The sequence below is a fragment of the Patagioenas fasciata genome, chromosome 14 (assembly GCF_037038585.1).
Source record: "Patagioenas fasciata isolate bPatFas1 chromosome 14, bPatFas1.hap1, whole genome shotgun sequence".
In the NCBI taxonomy this organism is placed as follows: domain Eukaryota; kingdom Metazoa; phylum Chordata; class Aves; order Columbiformes; family Columbidae; genus Patagioenas; species Patagioenas fasciata.
Window position 1 is genome coordinate 7,490,199 of NC_092533.1, and position 17,810 is coordinate 7,508,008.

Sequence of the window (17,810 nt, forward strand, 5' to 3'; positions counted from 1 at the left end):
AGTGTCCTTTCCTCTTGCAGCTGGAGGATGATATTGTGGCCAAACCAAACTATCTCAGCACGATGAAGAACTTTGCCTTGCAGCAGCCCTCCGAGGAGTGGATGATCCTGGAGTTTTCTCAGCTGGGGTTTATTGGTAACGTCCTCCCCTAGCTCACCCCAGTCCCATCAGGCGTGGGCACAAGTGCCTACTGGTTCTTGCAGGCACTTGGTCCAACGAGTTGTCCCCATGAGGTGGTAAAATACTTGGACTTCATCCTTCCCTATTTTTGCAATGGCCTTTGTATTGCGCAGGGGAGAAAGATCCTCACAGCTAATAATCACTTTTAATAAAAATAAACCTGGTCAGTGGCCCAACAGACAGCCGAGCGACTCAGATGTGACCAGTAGCTTTTAGACTGGATGGGATCTGGAGTTGCCTAAGAGCGTGCAAAAGGAAGTTTACATCAGCACAGAACTATTTTGGGAACGGCAGTACATGGTTGCAGTAGCAGCTTGATCTGTTATTTTGGATACTGGTTTGACTGGCTTAAAATTTGTAGTTTTTGGGGCAGGAAATGGTCTGTCCTGCAGCTGGCTGAATGTTTTTCATCCTTATTTCTCCCTGCTGAATGGAAGAGTTTTAGACCTTTTGATACTGTTGTGACCTATGAGACACTAATGCTTTCTAATTCTGCGATTAATATTAAATCCAGAGCTGTATTAGCAATGCCAGCAGTACTGGTACATAAAACAGAGCTGCATGCTATTTCCTTTACGTAGAGAGATGGACACATCCAACCTCCACAAACCAGTCTCCCAAGTTTTTTCTTCCCAGCTCTGATTTTTGACCTTTTCATACCATAGCTGCTCTCTCTTCTCTCTTTCTTTGTGCCGTAGGAAAAATGTTCAAGTCTCTGGATCTGAGCTTGATTGTGGAGTTCATCCTGATGTTCTATAAGGACAAACCCATTGACTGGCTGCTGGATCACATCCTTTGGGTGAAAGTCTGCAACCCTGAGAAGGACGCAGTACGTAAACAACCTCGGTTGAAGGGAAACCTTCTGTTGTCTGTGGGCAAATGTGCATGTGGTCTTTGTCTCCAGAGGACATTTCCTGTGAGCTCTGGTGCAAGCTGACTCTGCACTGAACCGTGTTGTCCCTGTGGAGTGTGCTGCAGGGTGTCCTTGTGAATTGTGTAAGCGAAGACCTGGGAGTTCAGGCTTTTGTAGTCTGCAGCTGCCAGAAAAGGCATTATTTCTGCATCTAAGCACTGACAGGGTATTCCTCCTCCAGTCCTCAAGGAGAGGAGCCATTCCCCATTCTTCTGTGTTGTTGTTCATTCCGGTGTGCTTCTCTCCCTGAAGCCATTCCCTGCTCACTGACTATAACCCCAGAATAACCCCTTGGCTCTGGGTCTGTGTGCCGTACCCACCTGGAGCAGAGACACAGGCTGCCCAGGGACCTCACCCCAGCTGACCCGAGAGCAAGCCCGCCGTGCATAGTGTGCCAAAATAAAGCCCGAACACGTGAAGCTCTTGTCGGGGTTTCTGGGAGGGTGCAGAGAGGTGAAGCAGGCTCCGTTTTCATGCTCCGTCTCGTTTGCTGAGCCGTGCCTGCACGAAGCCTTGCAGGCAGCAGCACAGGAGCCCCCGTGCCCTGCGGAGGTTGTGTTTGAACTCCCCTTGGCAGCAGCAGCGAGGGGCTAAAGCGAGTGGGAAGGGCAGAGGAGGAATGTGTGTGACAGCAGATGTAAGATGAGCTCACCGCCAGATCCTCTCCTGTCTCCTCTCTGAACATATTGTATTTACTCATGTGCTCCTTCGCCCTCCTCCCCCGGCGGAGAATGAGCAGCGGCGTCCCCGTGCAGAGCTTGAAGTGAGTCGCTTACGACAGACCTCATGGCCACAACTGCTTTGTGGTGGCAAATGCCAAAGCAAGTGGTCACTCTGGGGATAAATACAGTACTTTTGTGTTGGAGGGGACAGGGCATCCTCAGGGCTCTGCAGAAGTGGGGCAAGGATGTGGTTTGATTTGGCCTGATCCCTGGCAGAGGCCATGAGGTTGGCGCCAGTGCCCCATGTGCAGCAGGACCAGTCTCAGATGATGTCAGTCGTGTCCTCCTGGCAGTTCAAACCATGTACTCAGGTGTGACAGGGTCGTCACAGCCATGGGCAAAGCCAGGCGGCAGGATGCTGGGATGGAGTTGGGAACGATGCTGCCGTCTGTGCTCCCCTGTCCCGTCCCCAAAATAATCAGTTTGAGCATTGATTAACTGCAGATCCTTCTGCACAGGATCATCTTCTCCTTAGCTCCTCTTCATTCATTTTCTCCTACCTCGTGGAGCCAAGGTTTTCCCAAGGGAAACTGCAAACCTCTTAAATGTGTTGGCTTTTTAAAAATTAACCTACTTTCCATGTGGATTTCTGGCTTGTTTCCCCCACCGTTTGCATGATTAACTCTGCACAGCGCCCTTTCAGACATGACTTTCCCTTGTAAATCCTACTGTGTAGAATCAAATTGGTAGCAGGGAGGATTTGTCTTTTTGATTGAAAGTTTATTTGACCTGAGCCTTTGGTAAGTGCTTTGCCTCCTCTGGATATATTCTGCTCTTTCTTTTTTAACTAATTTTAGATTTACCTGGGGTAGAGCTGTGTGAAAGGATGACCTTCTTGCCACCAACTGAGCCATTCCCCCTCCTGGCTTGAGTGAGACAACGCTGCTCTCAGCAAATGCTTCTTTAGCAGAAGGGAAAAGGGGAGAAAGAGAAATAAGGAGATGTTGTAGCTCTCTCTATTCCCCTTCCTCCTCCTCTTCTTGTCCGGAGTGAGATCAGACCTGATGGGGTTGCATCTGGGGTTGCTGGCAATGAGTAGGGTCTCTCCCATTAGTGTGGCTAGTTTTAATTTTCTAATGTAACGTGAGCTGGATTAGGGGATTATCTCCTCTGCAGCTCGCACGGGTCGTGCCTGGAATTTCCCAGCTCCGGGCAGGGTGGCAGTGGCCCGTGCGGGCAGCCCATGGCGCGGTCGGTGTGGCTGCCTGTCCCCCGTCCCCTGCACGGTGGCACAGCAGCCGGTGATGCAGCACCCAGCAGCAGGGTCACTGCCAGGGTTGTTCTTGGGTGGGAGGCTGCAAGAGCAGACAGTGGTAGGGGTGTGCGTGTGCTTCTTTTATTGGAAAATGCAAAATTTGGAAAACAAATGGCCTCTCTCTGCAGTTTAAAGTGTGAGCTCTTGCCTCCACACTGTCAGTGTTTTTCCCCCTTTGCCCTTCATTCCTCCTCCATCATCTCTCTCCCCCCACCCCACAGAAAATCACTGGCTGGGTCAGAGTTGCATCTCCAGGTTTATTTACATGGTGGGATGAGTGTGAAACAGTCAAACAGCTCAGACAGTGGCACCTGCCATACATCTGCCTCACAACAACTGCCAACAAACTGAAAACTCTGCCCATCTGAAAAGAGCCCGCGCTTGCTACCTGTTCGCTTTGGCTCTGAATCATCCTGGGATTTACTGCACCTTCGGACACCAGTGCTCCCGAGCTCTGGGTTGCAGGAAAAATGCTTTCCTGATAAACCAAGGAAGAAAGAAGCAAAATTCTCTGGCTGTCCCTACCTGACAGCGCCCAAGGGGGTTTGATAAGCCGTGCTTGGCAAGGAGACATGTGGCACTTAAACCTCGGGCACTTCGGCTGCCCGGCAGTGCCCAGGGGGTGACCAGCCAAGAGACACAGTCAGGTTCCTCCAGAGCACAGTTAAAAGCTCTCTTGCCAAATTAAAACCAAGATAACACAGAAAGGCAAAGAACTAGAGAGACGGGGATGTTTATCACTCGTCGTGCCCTTGGCCGTTCCTCTCGCGGGTCACAGTTGACCGCAGAGGTTTAACATGGGGCACTGCGGGATTGTCTCATTTCAGAAACACTGTGACAGGCAGAAGGCAAACCTGAGGATCCGCTTCAAGCCGTCGCTCTTCCAGCATGTGGGAACCCACTCCTCCTTGGCCGGGAAGATACAGAAGCTGAAGGTGGGTACCAGCTGCCTGTCCAAGCCACAGCCTGCAGGCACCCGGAAGCTGGTTGCTTTTGGGGTGGGGACATCAGTGGCAGCAAACGGTGAGATGGTGACAGCTGAGTTTCTGGGCAGTGGTTGTGTTTTATTCTGTATTAGTGAGCTCCTGTAGCTCCTGCTTCTCAGAATGGCACTGACGTATACCTGCAGTCGCTGCAAGCTTGTAGGCCTCAGTACTGGTCTTGGTCACCCATCCTGTGTGCCAAACCATGGTCCAGGCAAAGTGGTTTTGAAGCGTCAACTGAAAAACCCTGGAGAGATGACTCCTGAGTTGGTCAGACTTCCTTCCCATCACCCTCCTTATTCCTGGGATTTGCTGATAGGTGAACTAGAGCTTGCTGTGTAAGAGCTTAAATTGTTTGTATGTATTTAAACATCAGCAAAATCAAGCTTCCCACAGCTTCCCCAGTATATACAGGACCCAGAGACACACATCCCTGGGCTGTGTCATTGTGTCTGTTGGATCCCCAGGTAAATGGATGGTGTGATCCAGTTTGTATCTCAGTGCAGTGCCTGTCAGGCCATGTAATCCAGCCATTTTTTGTTATCATCGGCCTCCTAGCCACCTTCTCCTCAGGTGTAGGGGCTGTTTGCAGAGCTCCTGGGGCAGGACATGCATTTAGGAATGCTTGGATAATTAAAAGCTCTTTGGTGCTAGACCAGAGTGCAAAGCAGTGGTGCTTCTCTGTGCCACTTCTGAAGTTGTGTCCTCCTGGGATCCAGCATTGCCCTGTCTGGTGCCTTCCCACATCTCTTCCACCCTTTATAATTCTGTGCTGTGCAAATTGAGAGCTTTTAACTCGCTGTGCCTTATTGCTGGGATCTCTTCCTCTCGGGTGAGAGTAGCTCATGACCCTTTTCTGCCCCTTTGCTTTGTACCCAACCAAGGACAAAGACTTTGGCAAGCAGGCCCTGCGGAAAGAGCACGTCAACCCTCCCGCGGAGGTGAGCACCAGCCTGAAAACCTACCAGCACTTCACCTTGGAGAAGGCTTACCTGCGGGAGGACTTCTTCTGGGCCTTCACTCCCACCGCTGGAGACTTCATCAGATTCAGATTCTTCAAACCACTCCGCATAGAAAGGCCAGTGCCTGGGGGAGGTGGGCGAGGGAGGACATGGGGACAGCTTGGAGTGTGCGGAGACACTTTCCTTTTGCTCTTCTGGCTCAGGTTGAATTTCCAGCCCGTCTTCTGCTTGGCTGCCCCGGAGGAAGGATAACTTGGCCCTTTTTTTGGTGGGGCCATGTTTGCTGGAGCTCTTTGCTTTCCTGCGCTTGTGAGCAACCCACACTTTAGCTAATCTGGCGCGGAAGGTCTCTTTCCAAACGATATGCCCATTGTCTTTTTGGGATGGTACCTGTTAGGTTGAGCTGTTTGATGGTTCAGCTGTGGTGAAAGCCATCATGTACCCCCTCACTCAGTGTGGGTTTCCGTGGCTTTGGTCTCTCTCACAGGTTCTTCTTCCGCAGCGGGAACATTGAGCACCCAGAAGACAAACTCTTCAATACGACTGTGGAAGTTTTGCCATTTGACGTAAGTGTTTTATTGAGACGTGACATGGGGGTCGAGTGGGATGCAGAAGAGGTTTGAGAGAAGGAAGCTGCTTATAGCTGCCAGGAAAAATCTTTAAAGACTCAGTTGCATTTGTGAGGTGCTGCCTGGGAGCTAGGGGGGTCACAGCTGGTGTGGGAGCACCTTGGGATGGGGATGCGGTGCTGAGCAGTCGCTATAGGAGCCGTCTGTGCCTGCAGAGGGATGCTCAGATGGGTGGGAAGGCTGCGGAGGGGATGGAGCCAGGACAGTGCAGTGGAAGCAGCAGCATGGGGGCAGCAAATGTCCATTTGTTTTGGGGCATGAGGCCTGGGGAGCCAGGTGAGCGGGACGAGATACTGAGGGCTGCTGGTGAGGGCAGCTCCAGGGTTGCTGCTGTTGCCGGGGCTTTTGGGTGGCTCTTGCCCCGAGCTGCTCTCCTTCCCACAGAGCCTGCAGTTGGATAAGGAAGCCTTGCAGGAGGGAAGAGGCACAGCCGTCAAATACCGCCGAACGCCGGATGGCTACATCCAGATAGGTACGGCAGGGTGGGGGTGGTGAACTGCCCGCTGGGTTTGGTGACACAGCCCAGAGCCTCATCTTTGAGTGAATTGAGACCCTTAGTGCTTGGCAAAGAGTGATTTCTGCGTGGCAGGAGCCTGCTTGGAACAGGATTTAATTGTCACTGTCTCCTCTACTGCCTTCCTCCCCCTCTTCAAATAGGTGTCCTCTTCAGGTAGTTTTCAGTCCTGTGTTTCTGCCCATCTCTGCTCAGAGCTGGGACCAGATTATTCAGATTATCCGCTTGCCTAACCTGGTTTTACAAGCCTCCACGGTGGGCGATGTCAGGCTCTCCCTCCACAGCCTGTCTCGGTACTCACACCACTTCCAGCTTGGACTTTGTCCCCTGCCACCAGAGCTTGTTTTAGTGCATCCTACAGGGACCCACTGCTGTCTGTTTTCTCCCTCTTGAGTTTTTCAGAAAAAACAAACACACACGCCAAAAGTGGGACATAGCAACCGTCCCCATGTCACCCATGCGCTCTCCCCACCAGGCTCCTTCTCCAAGGGTGTCGCAGATGGTGAGGTCGACCCCTCCTTTGGGCCGCTGGAGGCCATCAGGCTGTCCATCCAGACCGACTCCCCGGTGTGGATCATCCTGAGTGAGGTAAGCGGGGCTTTGGTGTGGCTCACCTTGAGTGAGGTAAGCCAGGCTTTGTCAGCAGGGAGATGGCCGTGCCCTTGGCTTCCTGCCACCTCCACCAGCTTCTCTCTGATTGCAACCCTCTCTCCTTTCAGATTTTTATCAAAAAGGCGGAGTGACACAGGCGTGAGGAAGGGCGACACCCGCGTGGATCCCCTCCCTCCCTCCCGCTCCCTCCTCCCCGCGGTGCCCGCGCACAAGGACAGCCGTGCCCAGGGCACACGCCGACGGCCTCGGCAGAGCGGCTGTGGGGCCAGGACGTCGTCTTCTCCGGAAGAAGAGCAAAAAGCAGCATCCCGTGCAGAGGGCTGGATTTGCTCCCTCGGCCCCTCATGGGTGCGTGGCTGCTTGGGCCTCACCGACACAGGACGGTTTGGGGTCAGGATGAGCTTTAGCAAACGTGGGGACTAAAAGTACCTTCAGCCAAGGAGAGGGCAATCGCTGGCTGAATTTGGGGACAGAGTGGGGGCTTGGTCACGTTGAGTCCTGCCGGCTGGGATGGAAATGGCCAGGGACCACGGGCTGCCTTTTCTTCGCCCGGGCAATGGGCCTGGCCAAAGCTGAGGATTAAGCGACAGCGAAGATTGAGCCTCCTGCAGCAGAGGAGGAACAAATCCGAAGGCGTTGGAGCCATGAGGATGGCAGGGAAAATTAAAAAACAAAACAAAACAAAAACAAAAAACAAATGCCACACTGTGCCTGCCAGCATTGAACACAGCCCTTCAGCTCACCGTGAAGTCTCCAGTGTCTTCATGCCTTGAGATTGAGTGCAGAAACCATCTTTTTAAATAACTGTTTCAGTTATTGATTGGTGTGAATTTTTGGGGAAAAAAAAAAAAGCAGAAGTAGCCCAGTTCAAAAATAGTAGGGATTAGTGTAAATCCCAATGTCTCTTCAGCTATACACTGGAATGCATTATACTACTTTAATGTGCTGTATTTTTTATTATTGGATACATTTGATTTTTCAAGTACATCTCTATATATAAATATATAAAATAATGTGCACTGTAATAAAAGCTAAATTTAAACCTGTGGTGCAGCAGTGGGAGTCACTGGCAGGTGCTCTGGCTCTGCCGCCCTGATCCCCATCACAGGACGGGGCTGTCCCTGGGGGCTGGGGAGCAGCTGGAGCCCCGGCAGCCCAAATGGTGCCATTCCTCAGCACTCACACATACCACCTTCTACCAAAGTCTTGCTCACGTTGGGGAAAACAAGCAGAATAGCCCAGTGAGAAACTGGTATTTCTGCCCCAACATCACAGGAACCTTCATCAGTTACTTAAAAACAGATGGGTTGGTCAGCTCTTTCCTTGGTGGGGAGCAAGGGAGGTGCTTGGGCACCTGTATGCTTGAGAATGCGCTTGTGAAACAGCCGTCTTACAAAATACGTTTGTTTGTTTTATTATTCCCACATGCTGCCTGGGTGCTGGCTGCTTTAGTTACGTGCGAAACCTCAGTTTGCAGCGGGGTTGACATCTAGAGAGAGGTTTGGTGATAAGTGAAATCAGGGCAAGTCACGATCATTCAAATCAATGCCAAACCCAGACATTAGCATTTGTACTAGAGCCAGGCTTTTCCCCCAAAGTCTATATAATGGCATAATAAATAAAATTAATAAATAATAAAATCAATTTTAATCGCAGCAGCTTTTCCCATGCAGCCCATTCCCTTACCCTTCAGATGTTCTCACACACGGTCCCCAAGTGGCTTTGACAATCACAGGTGATTTCTATGGAGGATGAATTTATTTTTTGTGTATTCATGGTGTGATCTTTCATCACACCATTACAGCAGTGAGGAGGAGGAACAACAGCGTGCGGGTCAACTCGGAGCCAAAGGCATTAGAGGTTTTAGAGCAGACAGTGCTACAAAACACGGACGTGAAGCCCATCGGCAGAGGCTGAGCAGCATTTGCTTTCTAGAAGGGCGGTTGTTTCTGCAGAGTGCAGCTTTCAAGCAGAGGAGTGCCAGAACCACCTCCCTTCAAAGGTAAGCACAAAGCTGGGAAGATACTTGGTCTCCATGTCACACAACTCCCTCCCCTCCACCCAAGCTGAAAAGAGGGTTTTGGGAGAGTTGTGCCCGCTCACCAGGCTCCAAGCAGCTGGAGGGGCCGTGCCAGCGCTGCTGTCCATGCCAAGGAGCTGGGCAGGAAGAAATGTGCCAGGAGCCCGGCCAGCGCCAGCCCCAGCAGCAGCCAGAGCAGCCGAGCGCTGGCGTACAGCGGCCCCAACCTGCGTGGGGAGAGAACACTGTGGGACACGGCCAGGCGAGCCGGGGCATGGAGCGTCCCCATCCTCCTCCTCTGGCGAAGAGCTGGTGGGGCCACAAGCATGTGGGAGCAGGAGGGGAGGAAAAGGGATGCAAACATGCCCCAGGGGATGCATTAGTGTCCCTGGGTTGGTTTGGGGTGCCCACAGCCCCAGCTGGATACTAACCGTCCCTGTGCGGCCACAGCATATCCCTGGAAGTACCTGAAGCGGGTGTAGAGGTACAGCAGCCCACAGACCGCAGCCACACCTGCAGGGGAGAGAGGAGCCGAGACCCGATGGGGCTGGGGGTCCCCAGATGCTGCTGGAGCTGCAGCCCAGCTCAGCCACCCCCCTGCCCACTTCCCCGGCAGATGAGGGCACAGCCACAAGAACCAAACTCAGAGGACTCAGCTTTAAAATGCTACAGGTGTTTAAATGGGTTTTCTTCCTTCCTTTTTTGTGAGGAATGAACTTCTCTGCCCCTCAAAGTTGCCCTGGGACTTGGGTTTGCTGGGCTCCCATCCTCCATGTTCCTTCCTTGTGTCCTCCCCACCGTGGCAGCTGAATCCCCTAAACCCACTTGGTACAGGATGGACAGCGGATGACTAATTGTTTGGGTTATGGCTTCTCATTCTGACATAGCGATTTGGGTATCGTGCTGCAGCTCTGTTTCAGTGTGCGCCTTCCCCGGGGCAGCGGGAAGCAGCAGCCCCCAAAGCAGAGACCTGCCCCACTGCCACCCTGGCACCCCGCACCAGCCCGACCTCATCTCAGAGATGCAGGAGGGGACAGCTGGGCTCTGGCAAAGCAGCACGGGACTGCCAATGCCACCAAACCTCTCCTCTGGGCAGAGGATCGCTCAGCTGCTGGAGCTGGGCTGCTCCTCGGTCCATCCAGCCACAGGGGAACTTCGCTTTCCCCAGGTAACAGCCTCACGGGAACAGAGAGGATGTGCCCGAGTCACAGTGGGATTTCAGTAGGGGTTTTTTTGGTTTGTGCATGTGGTTTGGAGTTTCCCACCACCACCCCTTACCTTGATGGAAGAAGACTCCAGCAACCCAGAGGAGAGAGATGAAGATCGGGAAGTACTCTGAGCAATTCGCCCTGGTGAGAACCAGAGATGAGAGTTAAAACTGCATCCTTACACATCAGGGACCAGTAATGCATGTTGGAGCAAACTGGAAGGGTCAACGAAAGGCATTGCTGTACTGTGCTGGGGAGAAAGGGCCTTCTCTGCAACCAAGGACACCCAATATCTGGATTTGAGAGAAGAACAGCTCACCCACGTTCACATGAGCCCTGCAATGAGATGGAGATTCGTCTTTGCTGAACCCTGGGCAGGCTCTGTCCTCGCCCCCATGCACCGTGCCTTCCGACACTGAGTACAACTACAGCTGAACTGTGCCAGGGTAGAGGTTCCTTCACATTACTTAACAAAAGTGTTCCCTTCCCCTTGGGTGAGCACAGCTCAAATGTGGGTCTCAGCAAGTCCTGCTCCAAGAAGAAACCTTTTCCTAGATTTAATTCAGCAGAAAGTGATCAGATCTACAGCCAGGTTTGCTTCCTTTTTCTTTTTGTGACAAAACCACAGATTTTCTGTAAGAAAGGATGGTGGGAGCTGTGCTATTATAGACATTGATTTTGTTTCTTGATTTTCCCTGCATTTTAGCACTCCCTAAGCAATACAAAATTGCAATCTTAAATTTGGCCAAAAATTTACCAAGCCTCAGGGGATGGAGCCAGATTGGGAGCTGGAAAAAGTCTGAAGAACCTTATGCTGCAAATATCGTTTGAGCCTCAGCGAGAGGAGACTGCCAGGTTTCCACGAGTAATAAATCAATACCTTTCTTCCCCTCTTTTTTTTAAAATCTGTCAAAACAAATTATCCTTTTGTACCCTGGGAAAAGAATAAAGAGAAGAAAAAGCCCACAGTGAAGAAATACCTTCTCCAACTCAAGATCCTCGGGGTTGCCATCTCTGCAGAATATAGCAGAGGGCTTCCCCAGCATGACCTCGTTAATGCACAGCCCGGTATTTAACTAAAAGCCTCATCAATAGCTACCCAGCCAGCAAAGGCTGGTGCCTCCCATGCAGTCCGGCCTTTCACTGCATCGCAAAAGGACCCAAGCGGGTATTTGTCACTCTGCAAATGTTTCCTGCACTCTGGCAAGTAAACGCAGCTGCTTTGTTCAGGATTTAGTGCTGTGCTCGAGCTACCCTTCAATCCAGCTCTGGCCAATTCCTTTCAATTACTTGCAAAGCAGCATGACTGAGATGAAAGACGGAATCTGCTGCTTGTTGGAAGCCGGAGGGATCTGTGAACGTTTCCAGTTTAGCTCCAGCATTGCACTCTCCATAGGAACAGAGCAAAAAGAAACAGCCCTGGGCATGGGCCTGCAAGTGCCAAATTTCACACTACAATGGCTTAAATAAAGAAAATAAAAACGTCCTGGTAGCTGGTTCTGCCAGCAAGGTCCTTCGCTACAATCCAACCGCAAAAACTTACAAGAAAATACTAGGTTATTAATACATCTTCAGCTGCTCTCGCCATTCAGAGCCAACATTCATGTTAACAATTATTATGCATTAATGCTCAGCATCTCTTCCATACAGTCGCTAATTTGTAATTTGGCTGCCTCTCACAACACCAGAAGGAGGATTATTGTGGATGGACAGAAACACTCCAGCCAGAGGAAAGTGCTCCAAATCAAAACTCAGACCTCTGCACACAAAGCATTTAAACAAAATAATCTAGTATTAGGAAAAATAAATGAAAAGGTGAGATGAAGGTGACTTCTGTCTTTCCTTGTAGTGCCATTTGACTGGGGTCATATCTAGATGAACCTACCACGAAAAAGTCAAAGTCTTACTGAGCTCTGAAGATCCGCTCAAACTCAGGGTGACCTGTTGTCTCGGGAGGAGATATCTTGTACTTCCGCCGGGCATAGATCACCTGCAGTGCAAAATAGGCTAAAAGAGGAAAAAGAACACAGGGATGGTAAGGACCCAGCAGTGGTTTTTTTAGCCAAGCCTTATCTGACTTGGAGTCAAGTAAGCGGTTCGAGGAAAAGAGCTGATAGCGTCTGGGTTCATAGTCCAGAGCTGTCACACACAACCTGGAATAAACATGCCATTTATTTTAGGCTCATACATTAAACTCGTATTTGGCTGTCCCAGCAGAGCGCGCGTACCGCAGAGCCCACGTGCTGGCGGGTGCTTTGCATGGCCCCGCGCAGCAGCAAAGCCCTTGGCGCTGCTCCCCGGCACAACGCACATAGCCAGGAAGGTCAGTAACGCACGTTAAAACCATCCTCAGTCCACACCCCATCGCAGAATTATGATTAGTTTTTAATCTTGCGCTCTGTATTTGGAGCATTAGTACACCCTCAGCCAGTCTGCTGGGAACGATGTGGAACACCTCCCGCTACACACGGCGGGCACAAAGCTTCTGTGCAAGGACGGCCCCATGTCACAGAGCAGTGTGAAGCAACCTGGAGCACTGGCACATCGTTGGGTCAATTAGAGATGCTCATAATCGTGGCAATAGAAAGAAATGGGGAAGGGATGATGGTTTTTTCCACTTCCTTCCTGGGGTGCAGCCCCAAGGTTTGAGCAGTTCAAGGAGCAGATGTGCTGCCTGTGACCACTGCCTTGGGTCAAGGTAAAACCCAGTGTCTGCTACATCACTCCTTTGTGCGTTTGTAAAGGACACGGAAAGTCCCTTCAAAATGATGAAAACTTGTTAATATGAAGATTTGGACTGTTTGATGAGAGTCTTTAGTCCCACGGGTGACTGATGATGTTTCAAGTGTTATTATTTAGGCGCACTACTATATTGCTGCCTTTATTGAAAATGAGAATTTTCACATAGAAGAAAACTAAACTATAAAAACAATGACTCTGGTGGCTGCGTTGCACGCTGCTAAGTGAGTCACTTGGATTAGCAAGGTCCTAACGTAGCAATATTTTCAGAGCACTGAACAGAGACAAGGAGTGAGGCTGCAAGGGCTGCCTGGTAGACTGTCATTCTAACAAAGATCAAAGCAGAACAGCAGGATAGAGAAGGGAAAGTAGGGGCAGATGTTGCAAGATTAAAGACAAGACAGATCCATGCGTGCCTGCAGAAAAGCATTAGAACATATGTAGAAGAAAAGGGAATTAGAAATGTAAATAATCTGATGCTATGTGACCTGCGTATTACACAACGTATTATTCATTTAAATACACAGACTTTCATTAAGAAAACATCTGGGTGTTCTAGTGTCTCGCACGGTGTGTGCAGTGACCCAGCCCTAAATGAGAGGTGCCGAGAGAGAAGGGCAGGGAGAAACAAGTGGATTCCAGTCCCAGTTTGTGTGCAGCACACTGATGATGTGGAGGGTGAGGATGATGGTCCGGGATGCAGCACAGCATCCTCTGTGCAACCAGGCAGCCCGGTACGGGGTAACGCACAACGGGCCGTTCTTCAGCAGCTGGCAGAGCTCTGGGAAAAAGCTGATGAAACGTGACCCATCCTGTTACCTCCTCTTCACATCACATAAGCACATCGCTCCTACACATCTGTTTAATGCTCGCAGGGTTTCACCCCAGCCACCTCTCAAGAAACAGACTGAGCTGAAGTTCCTGCATCGCGGGCAGCTTTGGCTCAGGAATAAGCTCAACTGTGCTGGGCAACGCTCTTCATCTGCTTCATGCCATCTGCACCCTTCCTAACGGAGCATTCCTGTGGCTGATGGACATGGTAAGAATAATTTCAGACCCAACTTCTCCATCAACTCTACGCTTAACATCTTGCTTGGATAAAGAGGCAAGTCCTGCAACAGATCCCTTGTGCTTGAGGATGGATAATACATCCAACAACTGTCCAAGAGGAGCCTTTGGAGGATGGCCAGCTGTCCTGGAGCCTGCTGTGTGAGTGGAGCATTGAGGACAAAGAATCATGCTCCAAAAGCAGTTCTCAGAATGAAAACACTGTATAAGCCTTCTCAGCATGGACTTTCAGAGAAAATAGTTCAATCTACTTTGCAGGACCTTTCGAACGACTTTTTTGTGATTCATGTCTTGAGGTTGAACGTGTGGATTCCACACGGCTCACAGGGGCTGAGCTCTCCCTGTGCTTTGTTCCTCAGTGGAAGTTCCAGCCAGACCTTCACTCTCCATTTGATTATGTCCACAAACTTTTCAAACCATATCGTGGCTGACATCGGCCACATTTGAGTGAACCTGGCAAACAAGCTCTGTGGTGAAATGATCACTATGGCAGCATTGTTCTGCTCCGGTACAGCATTCAACACAGGGCAGGTGTCTACAGAGCACTAAGCTCAGAGCTTTGCTTAACTGAGCATAACTGAATGAAAAAGGGGACAGTTATTTGAAAGAACGCAGGAACTGTGGGCTCCCAGAGTATTAAGAAGAAAATAAAAATCAACCAACACTGTACTAGGCTCAGACACTAAACTGTATCTCCTACAGCAGGATGTGATGGAAGGGCATTTGTGCATCGCTGCACATCTGTGTTTCAGTCATCAGCCTTCTCAGGTTGAATCTCAGATCTGTAGCTCACATACAGAATATGTCCTTTCAAAACACACAAGTAAAGCTACTGCACAGCGCTGAATCAAGATGACATCGGCACATACATTTCTTACTACTGGAGAGAAAGGAAACACACGCTATTTTGCTATTGCTCCTTGGCTTCCCATGCAGAGACCATAAAACGAGGCTTTGTCCGACTGCACATAGGTAAGAGGGTGCTAATGCTTGCCATTTATCTGTTGGCTTCATGCCTACATATGGTTTGCAAAGAATGATGGAACCTCTAAAAAATACTTGAGGTTCTCATAAAACATATGTGAGACAAACCTGCTATCTAGGGATTGGTTACTGAGAGCTTCCCAAAGGAAAAGGCTTAGCAACGCTTCCATAACTCAAATTCAAGTTTTTATGTCTTCTCTTTGCACATTAAACTCCCTCTCCATCCCCACTTAGTTTAATAACAAAAAAAATTCATAAGACTAAAGTATCTTCCATTTGTAGTTGCTATTTCTCTCTAAATGTTTTGAGGGAAATTACTGCTAAATCAGAAATCTTTATTCTTCAAGTATTTGTTTTTTAAATAATACTTACATTAAGAGATGTATAATCTGATGGCTAAAAATACATCGGACTGCTCAGACATTCACATCCATTTGTGAGCAAAGAGGTGCAATAGCTGTACAGTGAAATAATTCAGTTATTAAAAAACCCCCCACACCAGCCTTCCCTCATGGAAATGTGAAGATTTTAATAACATGGGGGCTCTGTGCCCCCCCCAGGCAGGGGAGCATCCTGGCCTCCTGAGGCCTTTGCCCAAAGGACCCACAATCAAACGCAAGAAGCAGACAGAGCTTGGTAACACTCTTGCTTCTCGCTAAATGGCTTAAACCCAACGCATCTATTTAAAGGAGAAGAAGTTGCTGAGCTTCTTTGGAGATGTCTGCATCTATTTCTGACCAGAAGGGCTTGCATTAGTTTCCAAATTACTGTGTGCTGTCAACTCATCTTGTCATCTGCTCCCTGCAGCTCAGCTCTATCAATTGAACACTGAACAGTATTTCAGAGAGAAGAAATACACGTATATGTGATGCTCTTTTCCATATACACATGATATATACACTGACCTCTTCATCAGCACATTTATTAACCTGCCTTTATTTTGGCTACCTCCAGCCACTCTAAGTTACAAGTTACCTACACAGAAAATATTTCAAAGACATTCTATTGTTGAAATGGTTTTAAGTTTAAAAGTAAAATTTAAATTTCATTTCCTTAGGATGCTGGCTTTGACTTTTGCAAATCATTGTAGTCCCTATTAAACGATGAACGTCCTCAGGCATGACATTCCCACTACGAACGGCCAAACATTTGCATCATTTTACCACGTTGGAAAACAACTACTTCCATTCCCAAGCAACATACAGAAATCAAGTCCCATCGAGTTTAATATAACAAGGTTAATACCACCAAACATATAAAGGCCATTTACCTTGCTCCAGGACTCCCAGAACGGTGACGGTGGCCAGCAGGTCGATCTGACTCCTCATGGTGCTGACTGAACCCCAGCGCGGTGCGGGGCGGCTGCTCCCCAACTCTCTCCCACACTCCTCCCCCAGAGCTGCTCCTTGCTCTGCCCCCACACGTGTTTCCTCCACCACGTTAACTCTCCCCACGCCACACAGGTTCCCAAAGAAGCCAGCCAGCCCAAAACAGCCATTCCAGACAGTGCCTTCTGCTGAACTCCCCAACAGCAACAGTTTCTGCACGAGCAAGCTGTGAAATTCTGGCAATTGTATTTACAGGTTTTGTACCAGCACTGAATTACGTATTGCTGGCAGTTGAAAGATTATGGGAATTTTTCCAGCCCTTTTATTGCTAGTTTTAATCAGCTCTACAGCATCTAAATTATGTGCAAGGTTGTAAAAATTATTAACAAGAATTTACAAATTAATGACTTGACCTTCTGCTCTTATTCCAAGTAACGGACCTGACTACATGCAAGATTTCCTATACTTCAGCTAGAATAACTTCATTCCGGTGCTGGATTCTGAATTTTTAAAGAGCATTTGGACATTTTACTCTTTTAATGAATACTTTTAGTTTACCAAGTAAGAGCATGGTCCTTTTCTAGCACTTGGGCATTTTTCATGGTTTGCTTTTAAAATTCCACAGTACAAACCTTTTCCTGGCTAACACACAAAATAAAAGTTCTCAGCTCAGAACGGAGGCAGCATAGGATGCAGAAACACACAGACCCTCAGCAATGTTAAACTGACATCAGAATTACAAGTGTGCAATGCAAAGTCTGATAAACAGCAGTATTTTAGCCCTGAGTAACTTGCCCCCAGACCAGAAAAAGCAAAATATACATCAGTTCAAAAAGTTACGAAGTTGCTCCAAAAACACAAGATATGGGTAACATACTGACTCTAAAGATTTTAAAACCAAAGGGGGCAGGGGGAGGTATAATTATCAGCTAAGGTTTTCCCTTCGTTTTGATGCAGAGAGGGGACAGGATATGCTTGAGCGATTGCGTTTCTCTCTGTAGAGTCACACACAAAACCTCAGGACGGAATTCGCGCCCAACAAGAAGTGACCAGACGTACAGTTTCTCTTGAGTGGAACATAGCAAATTCATTCTTCTAGTCTGGGTCTTCGTCACCTCAAAACCCCATCATGACAGCTTCTCAAACTGAGCACTTCAATTTAAATAAACAATTGTACATTTTGTAACACACACATGTAGAATAGCAAACCCACTCCCTTTCTCAGGAAAACACTCAATACGAGTGACTTTTGACCTCCAGGCTGCCACCAACCCAGGCTGAAATAGAAATAAAACAATTAACCTTAACAGAACCTGTTGGCAACGAAAGATTTCATCTGGGGTTTCTAATGGAAAAGTCAGAGGGGGAATGTCAGCAGGAGTCCACTTCTGCTTACACCATTTCAACAGCCAATTGAGGGTTTAGAAAACTCTTCCATTAGAGTTACATCAGCCTCGGGAAGAACAGTAACATAAAACATAACAATAACAAAGAGCAGTTTCTGAGCAGAGGTTGATCACAAGCTGCTACTGGCTCCTTAAAAATCTTTGGAAAAACAGGCATGGGGACATCACTTCAACAAGGGACAGTTGGGGAAATTTCTGTTTTACTCAACAGTAAACATAACACAGCACTTTTAATGGGATAATAAAGCAGAAGTTGAAGTAATAACTTCACCGTTCCCCACAGGCTA

At 48.9% G+C, this 17,810-nt stretch overlaps 2 protein-coding genes across 2 annotated transcripts in view; one reads left to right on the forward strand and one right to left on the reverse strand.

Annotated features, from left to right (window-relative positions):
- Positions 1 to 7,812, forward strand: part of MGAT4B (alpha-1,3-mannosyl-glycoprotein 4-beta-N-acetylglucosaminyltransferase B) — a 51,624-nt gene extending 43,812 nt beyond the window's left edge. Inside the window, exons 8-15 of the mRNA XM_065849055.2 lie at positions 21 to 135; positions 879 to 1,009; positions 3,898 to 4,005; positions 4,938 to 5,131; positions 5,503 to 5,581; positions 6,029 to 6,116; positions 6,634 to 6,746; positions 6,878 to 7,812. Of these exons, the coding sequence (XP_065705127.1) occupies positions 21 to 135; positions 879 to 1,009; positions 3,898 to 4,005; positions 4,938 to 5,131; positions 5,503 to 5,581; positions 6,029 to 6,116; positions 6,634 to 6,746; positions 6,878 to 6,901 (852 nt within the window). The 3' untranslated portion in view covers positions 6,902 to 7,812. The remainder of the gene's footprint in view (positions 1 to 20; positions 136 to 878; positions 1,010 to 3,897; positions 4,006 to 4,937; positions 5,132 to 5,502; positions 5,582 to 6,028; positions 6,117 to 6,633; positions 6,747 to 6,877) is intronic.
- Positions 7,813 to 8,506: 694 nt separating this feature from the next.
- On the reverse strand, positions 8,507 to 16,214 carry LOC136107763 (leukotriene C4 synthase-like). The gene is made up of 5 exons (XM_065849056.2): positions 16,060 to 16,214; positions 11,906 to 12,005; positions 10,069 to 10,139; positions 9,222 to 9,303; positions 8,507 to 9,017 (listed from the first exon to the last, which is right to left on the reverse strand). Exons 1-5 carry the CDS (start codon positions 16,115 to 16,117, stop codon positions 8,870 to 8,872), a joined length of 459 nt encoding a protein of 152 aa, XP_065705128.1. The 5' UTR covers positions 16,118 to 16,214; the 3' UTR covers positions 8,507 to 8,869.
- Between the last annotated feature and the right edge of the window lie 1,596 nt (positions 16,215 to 17,810).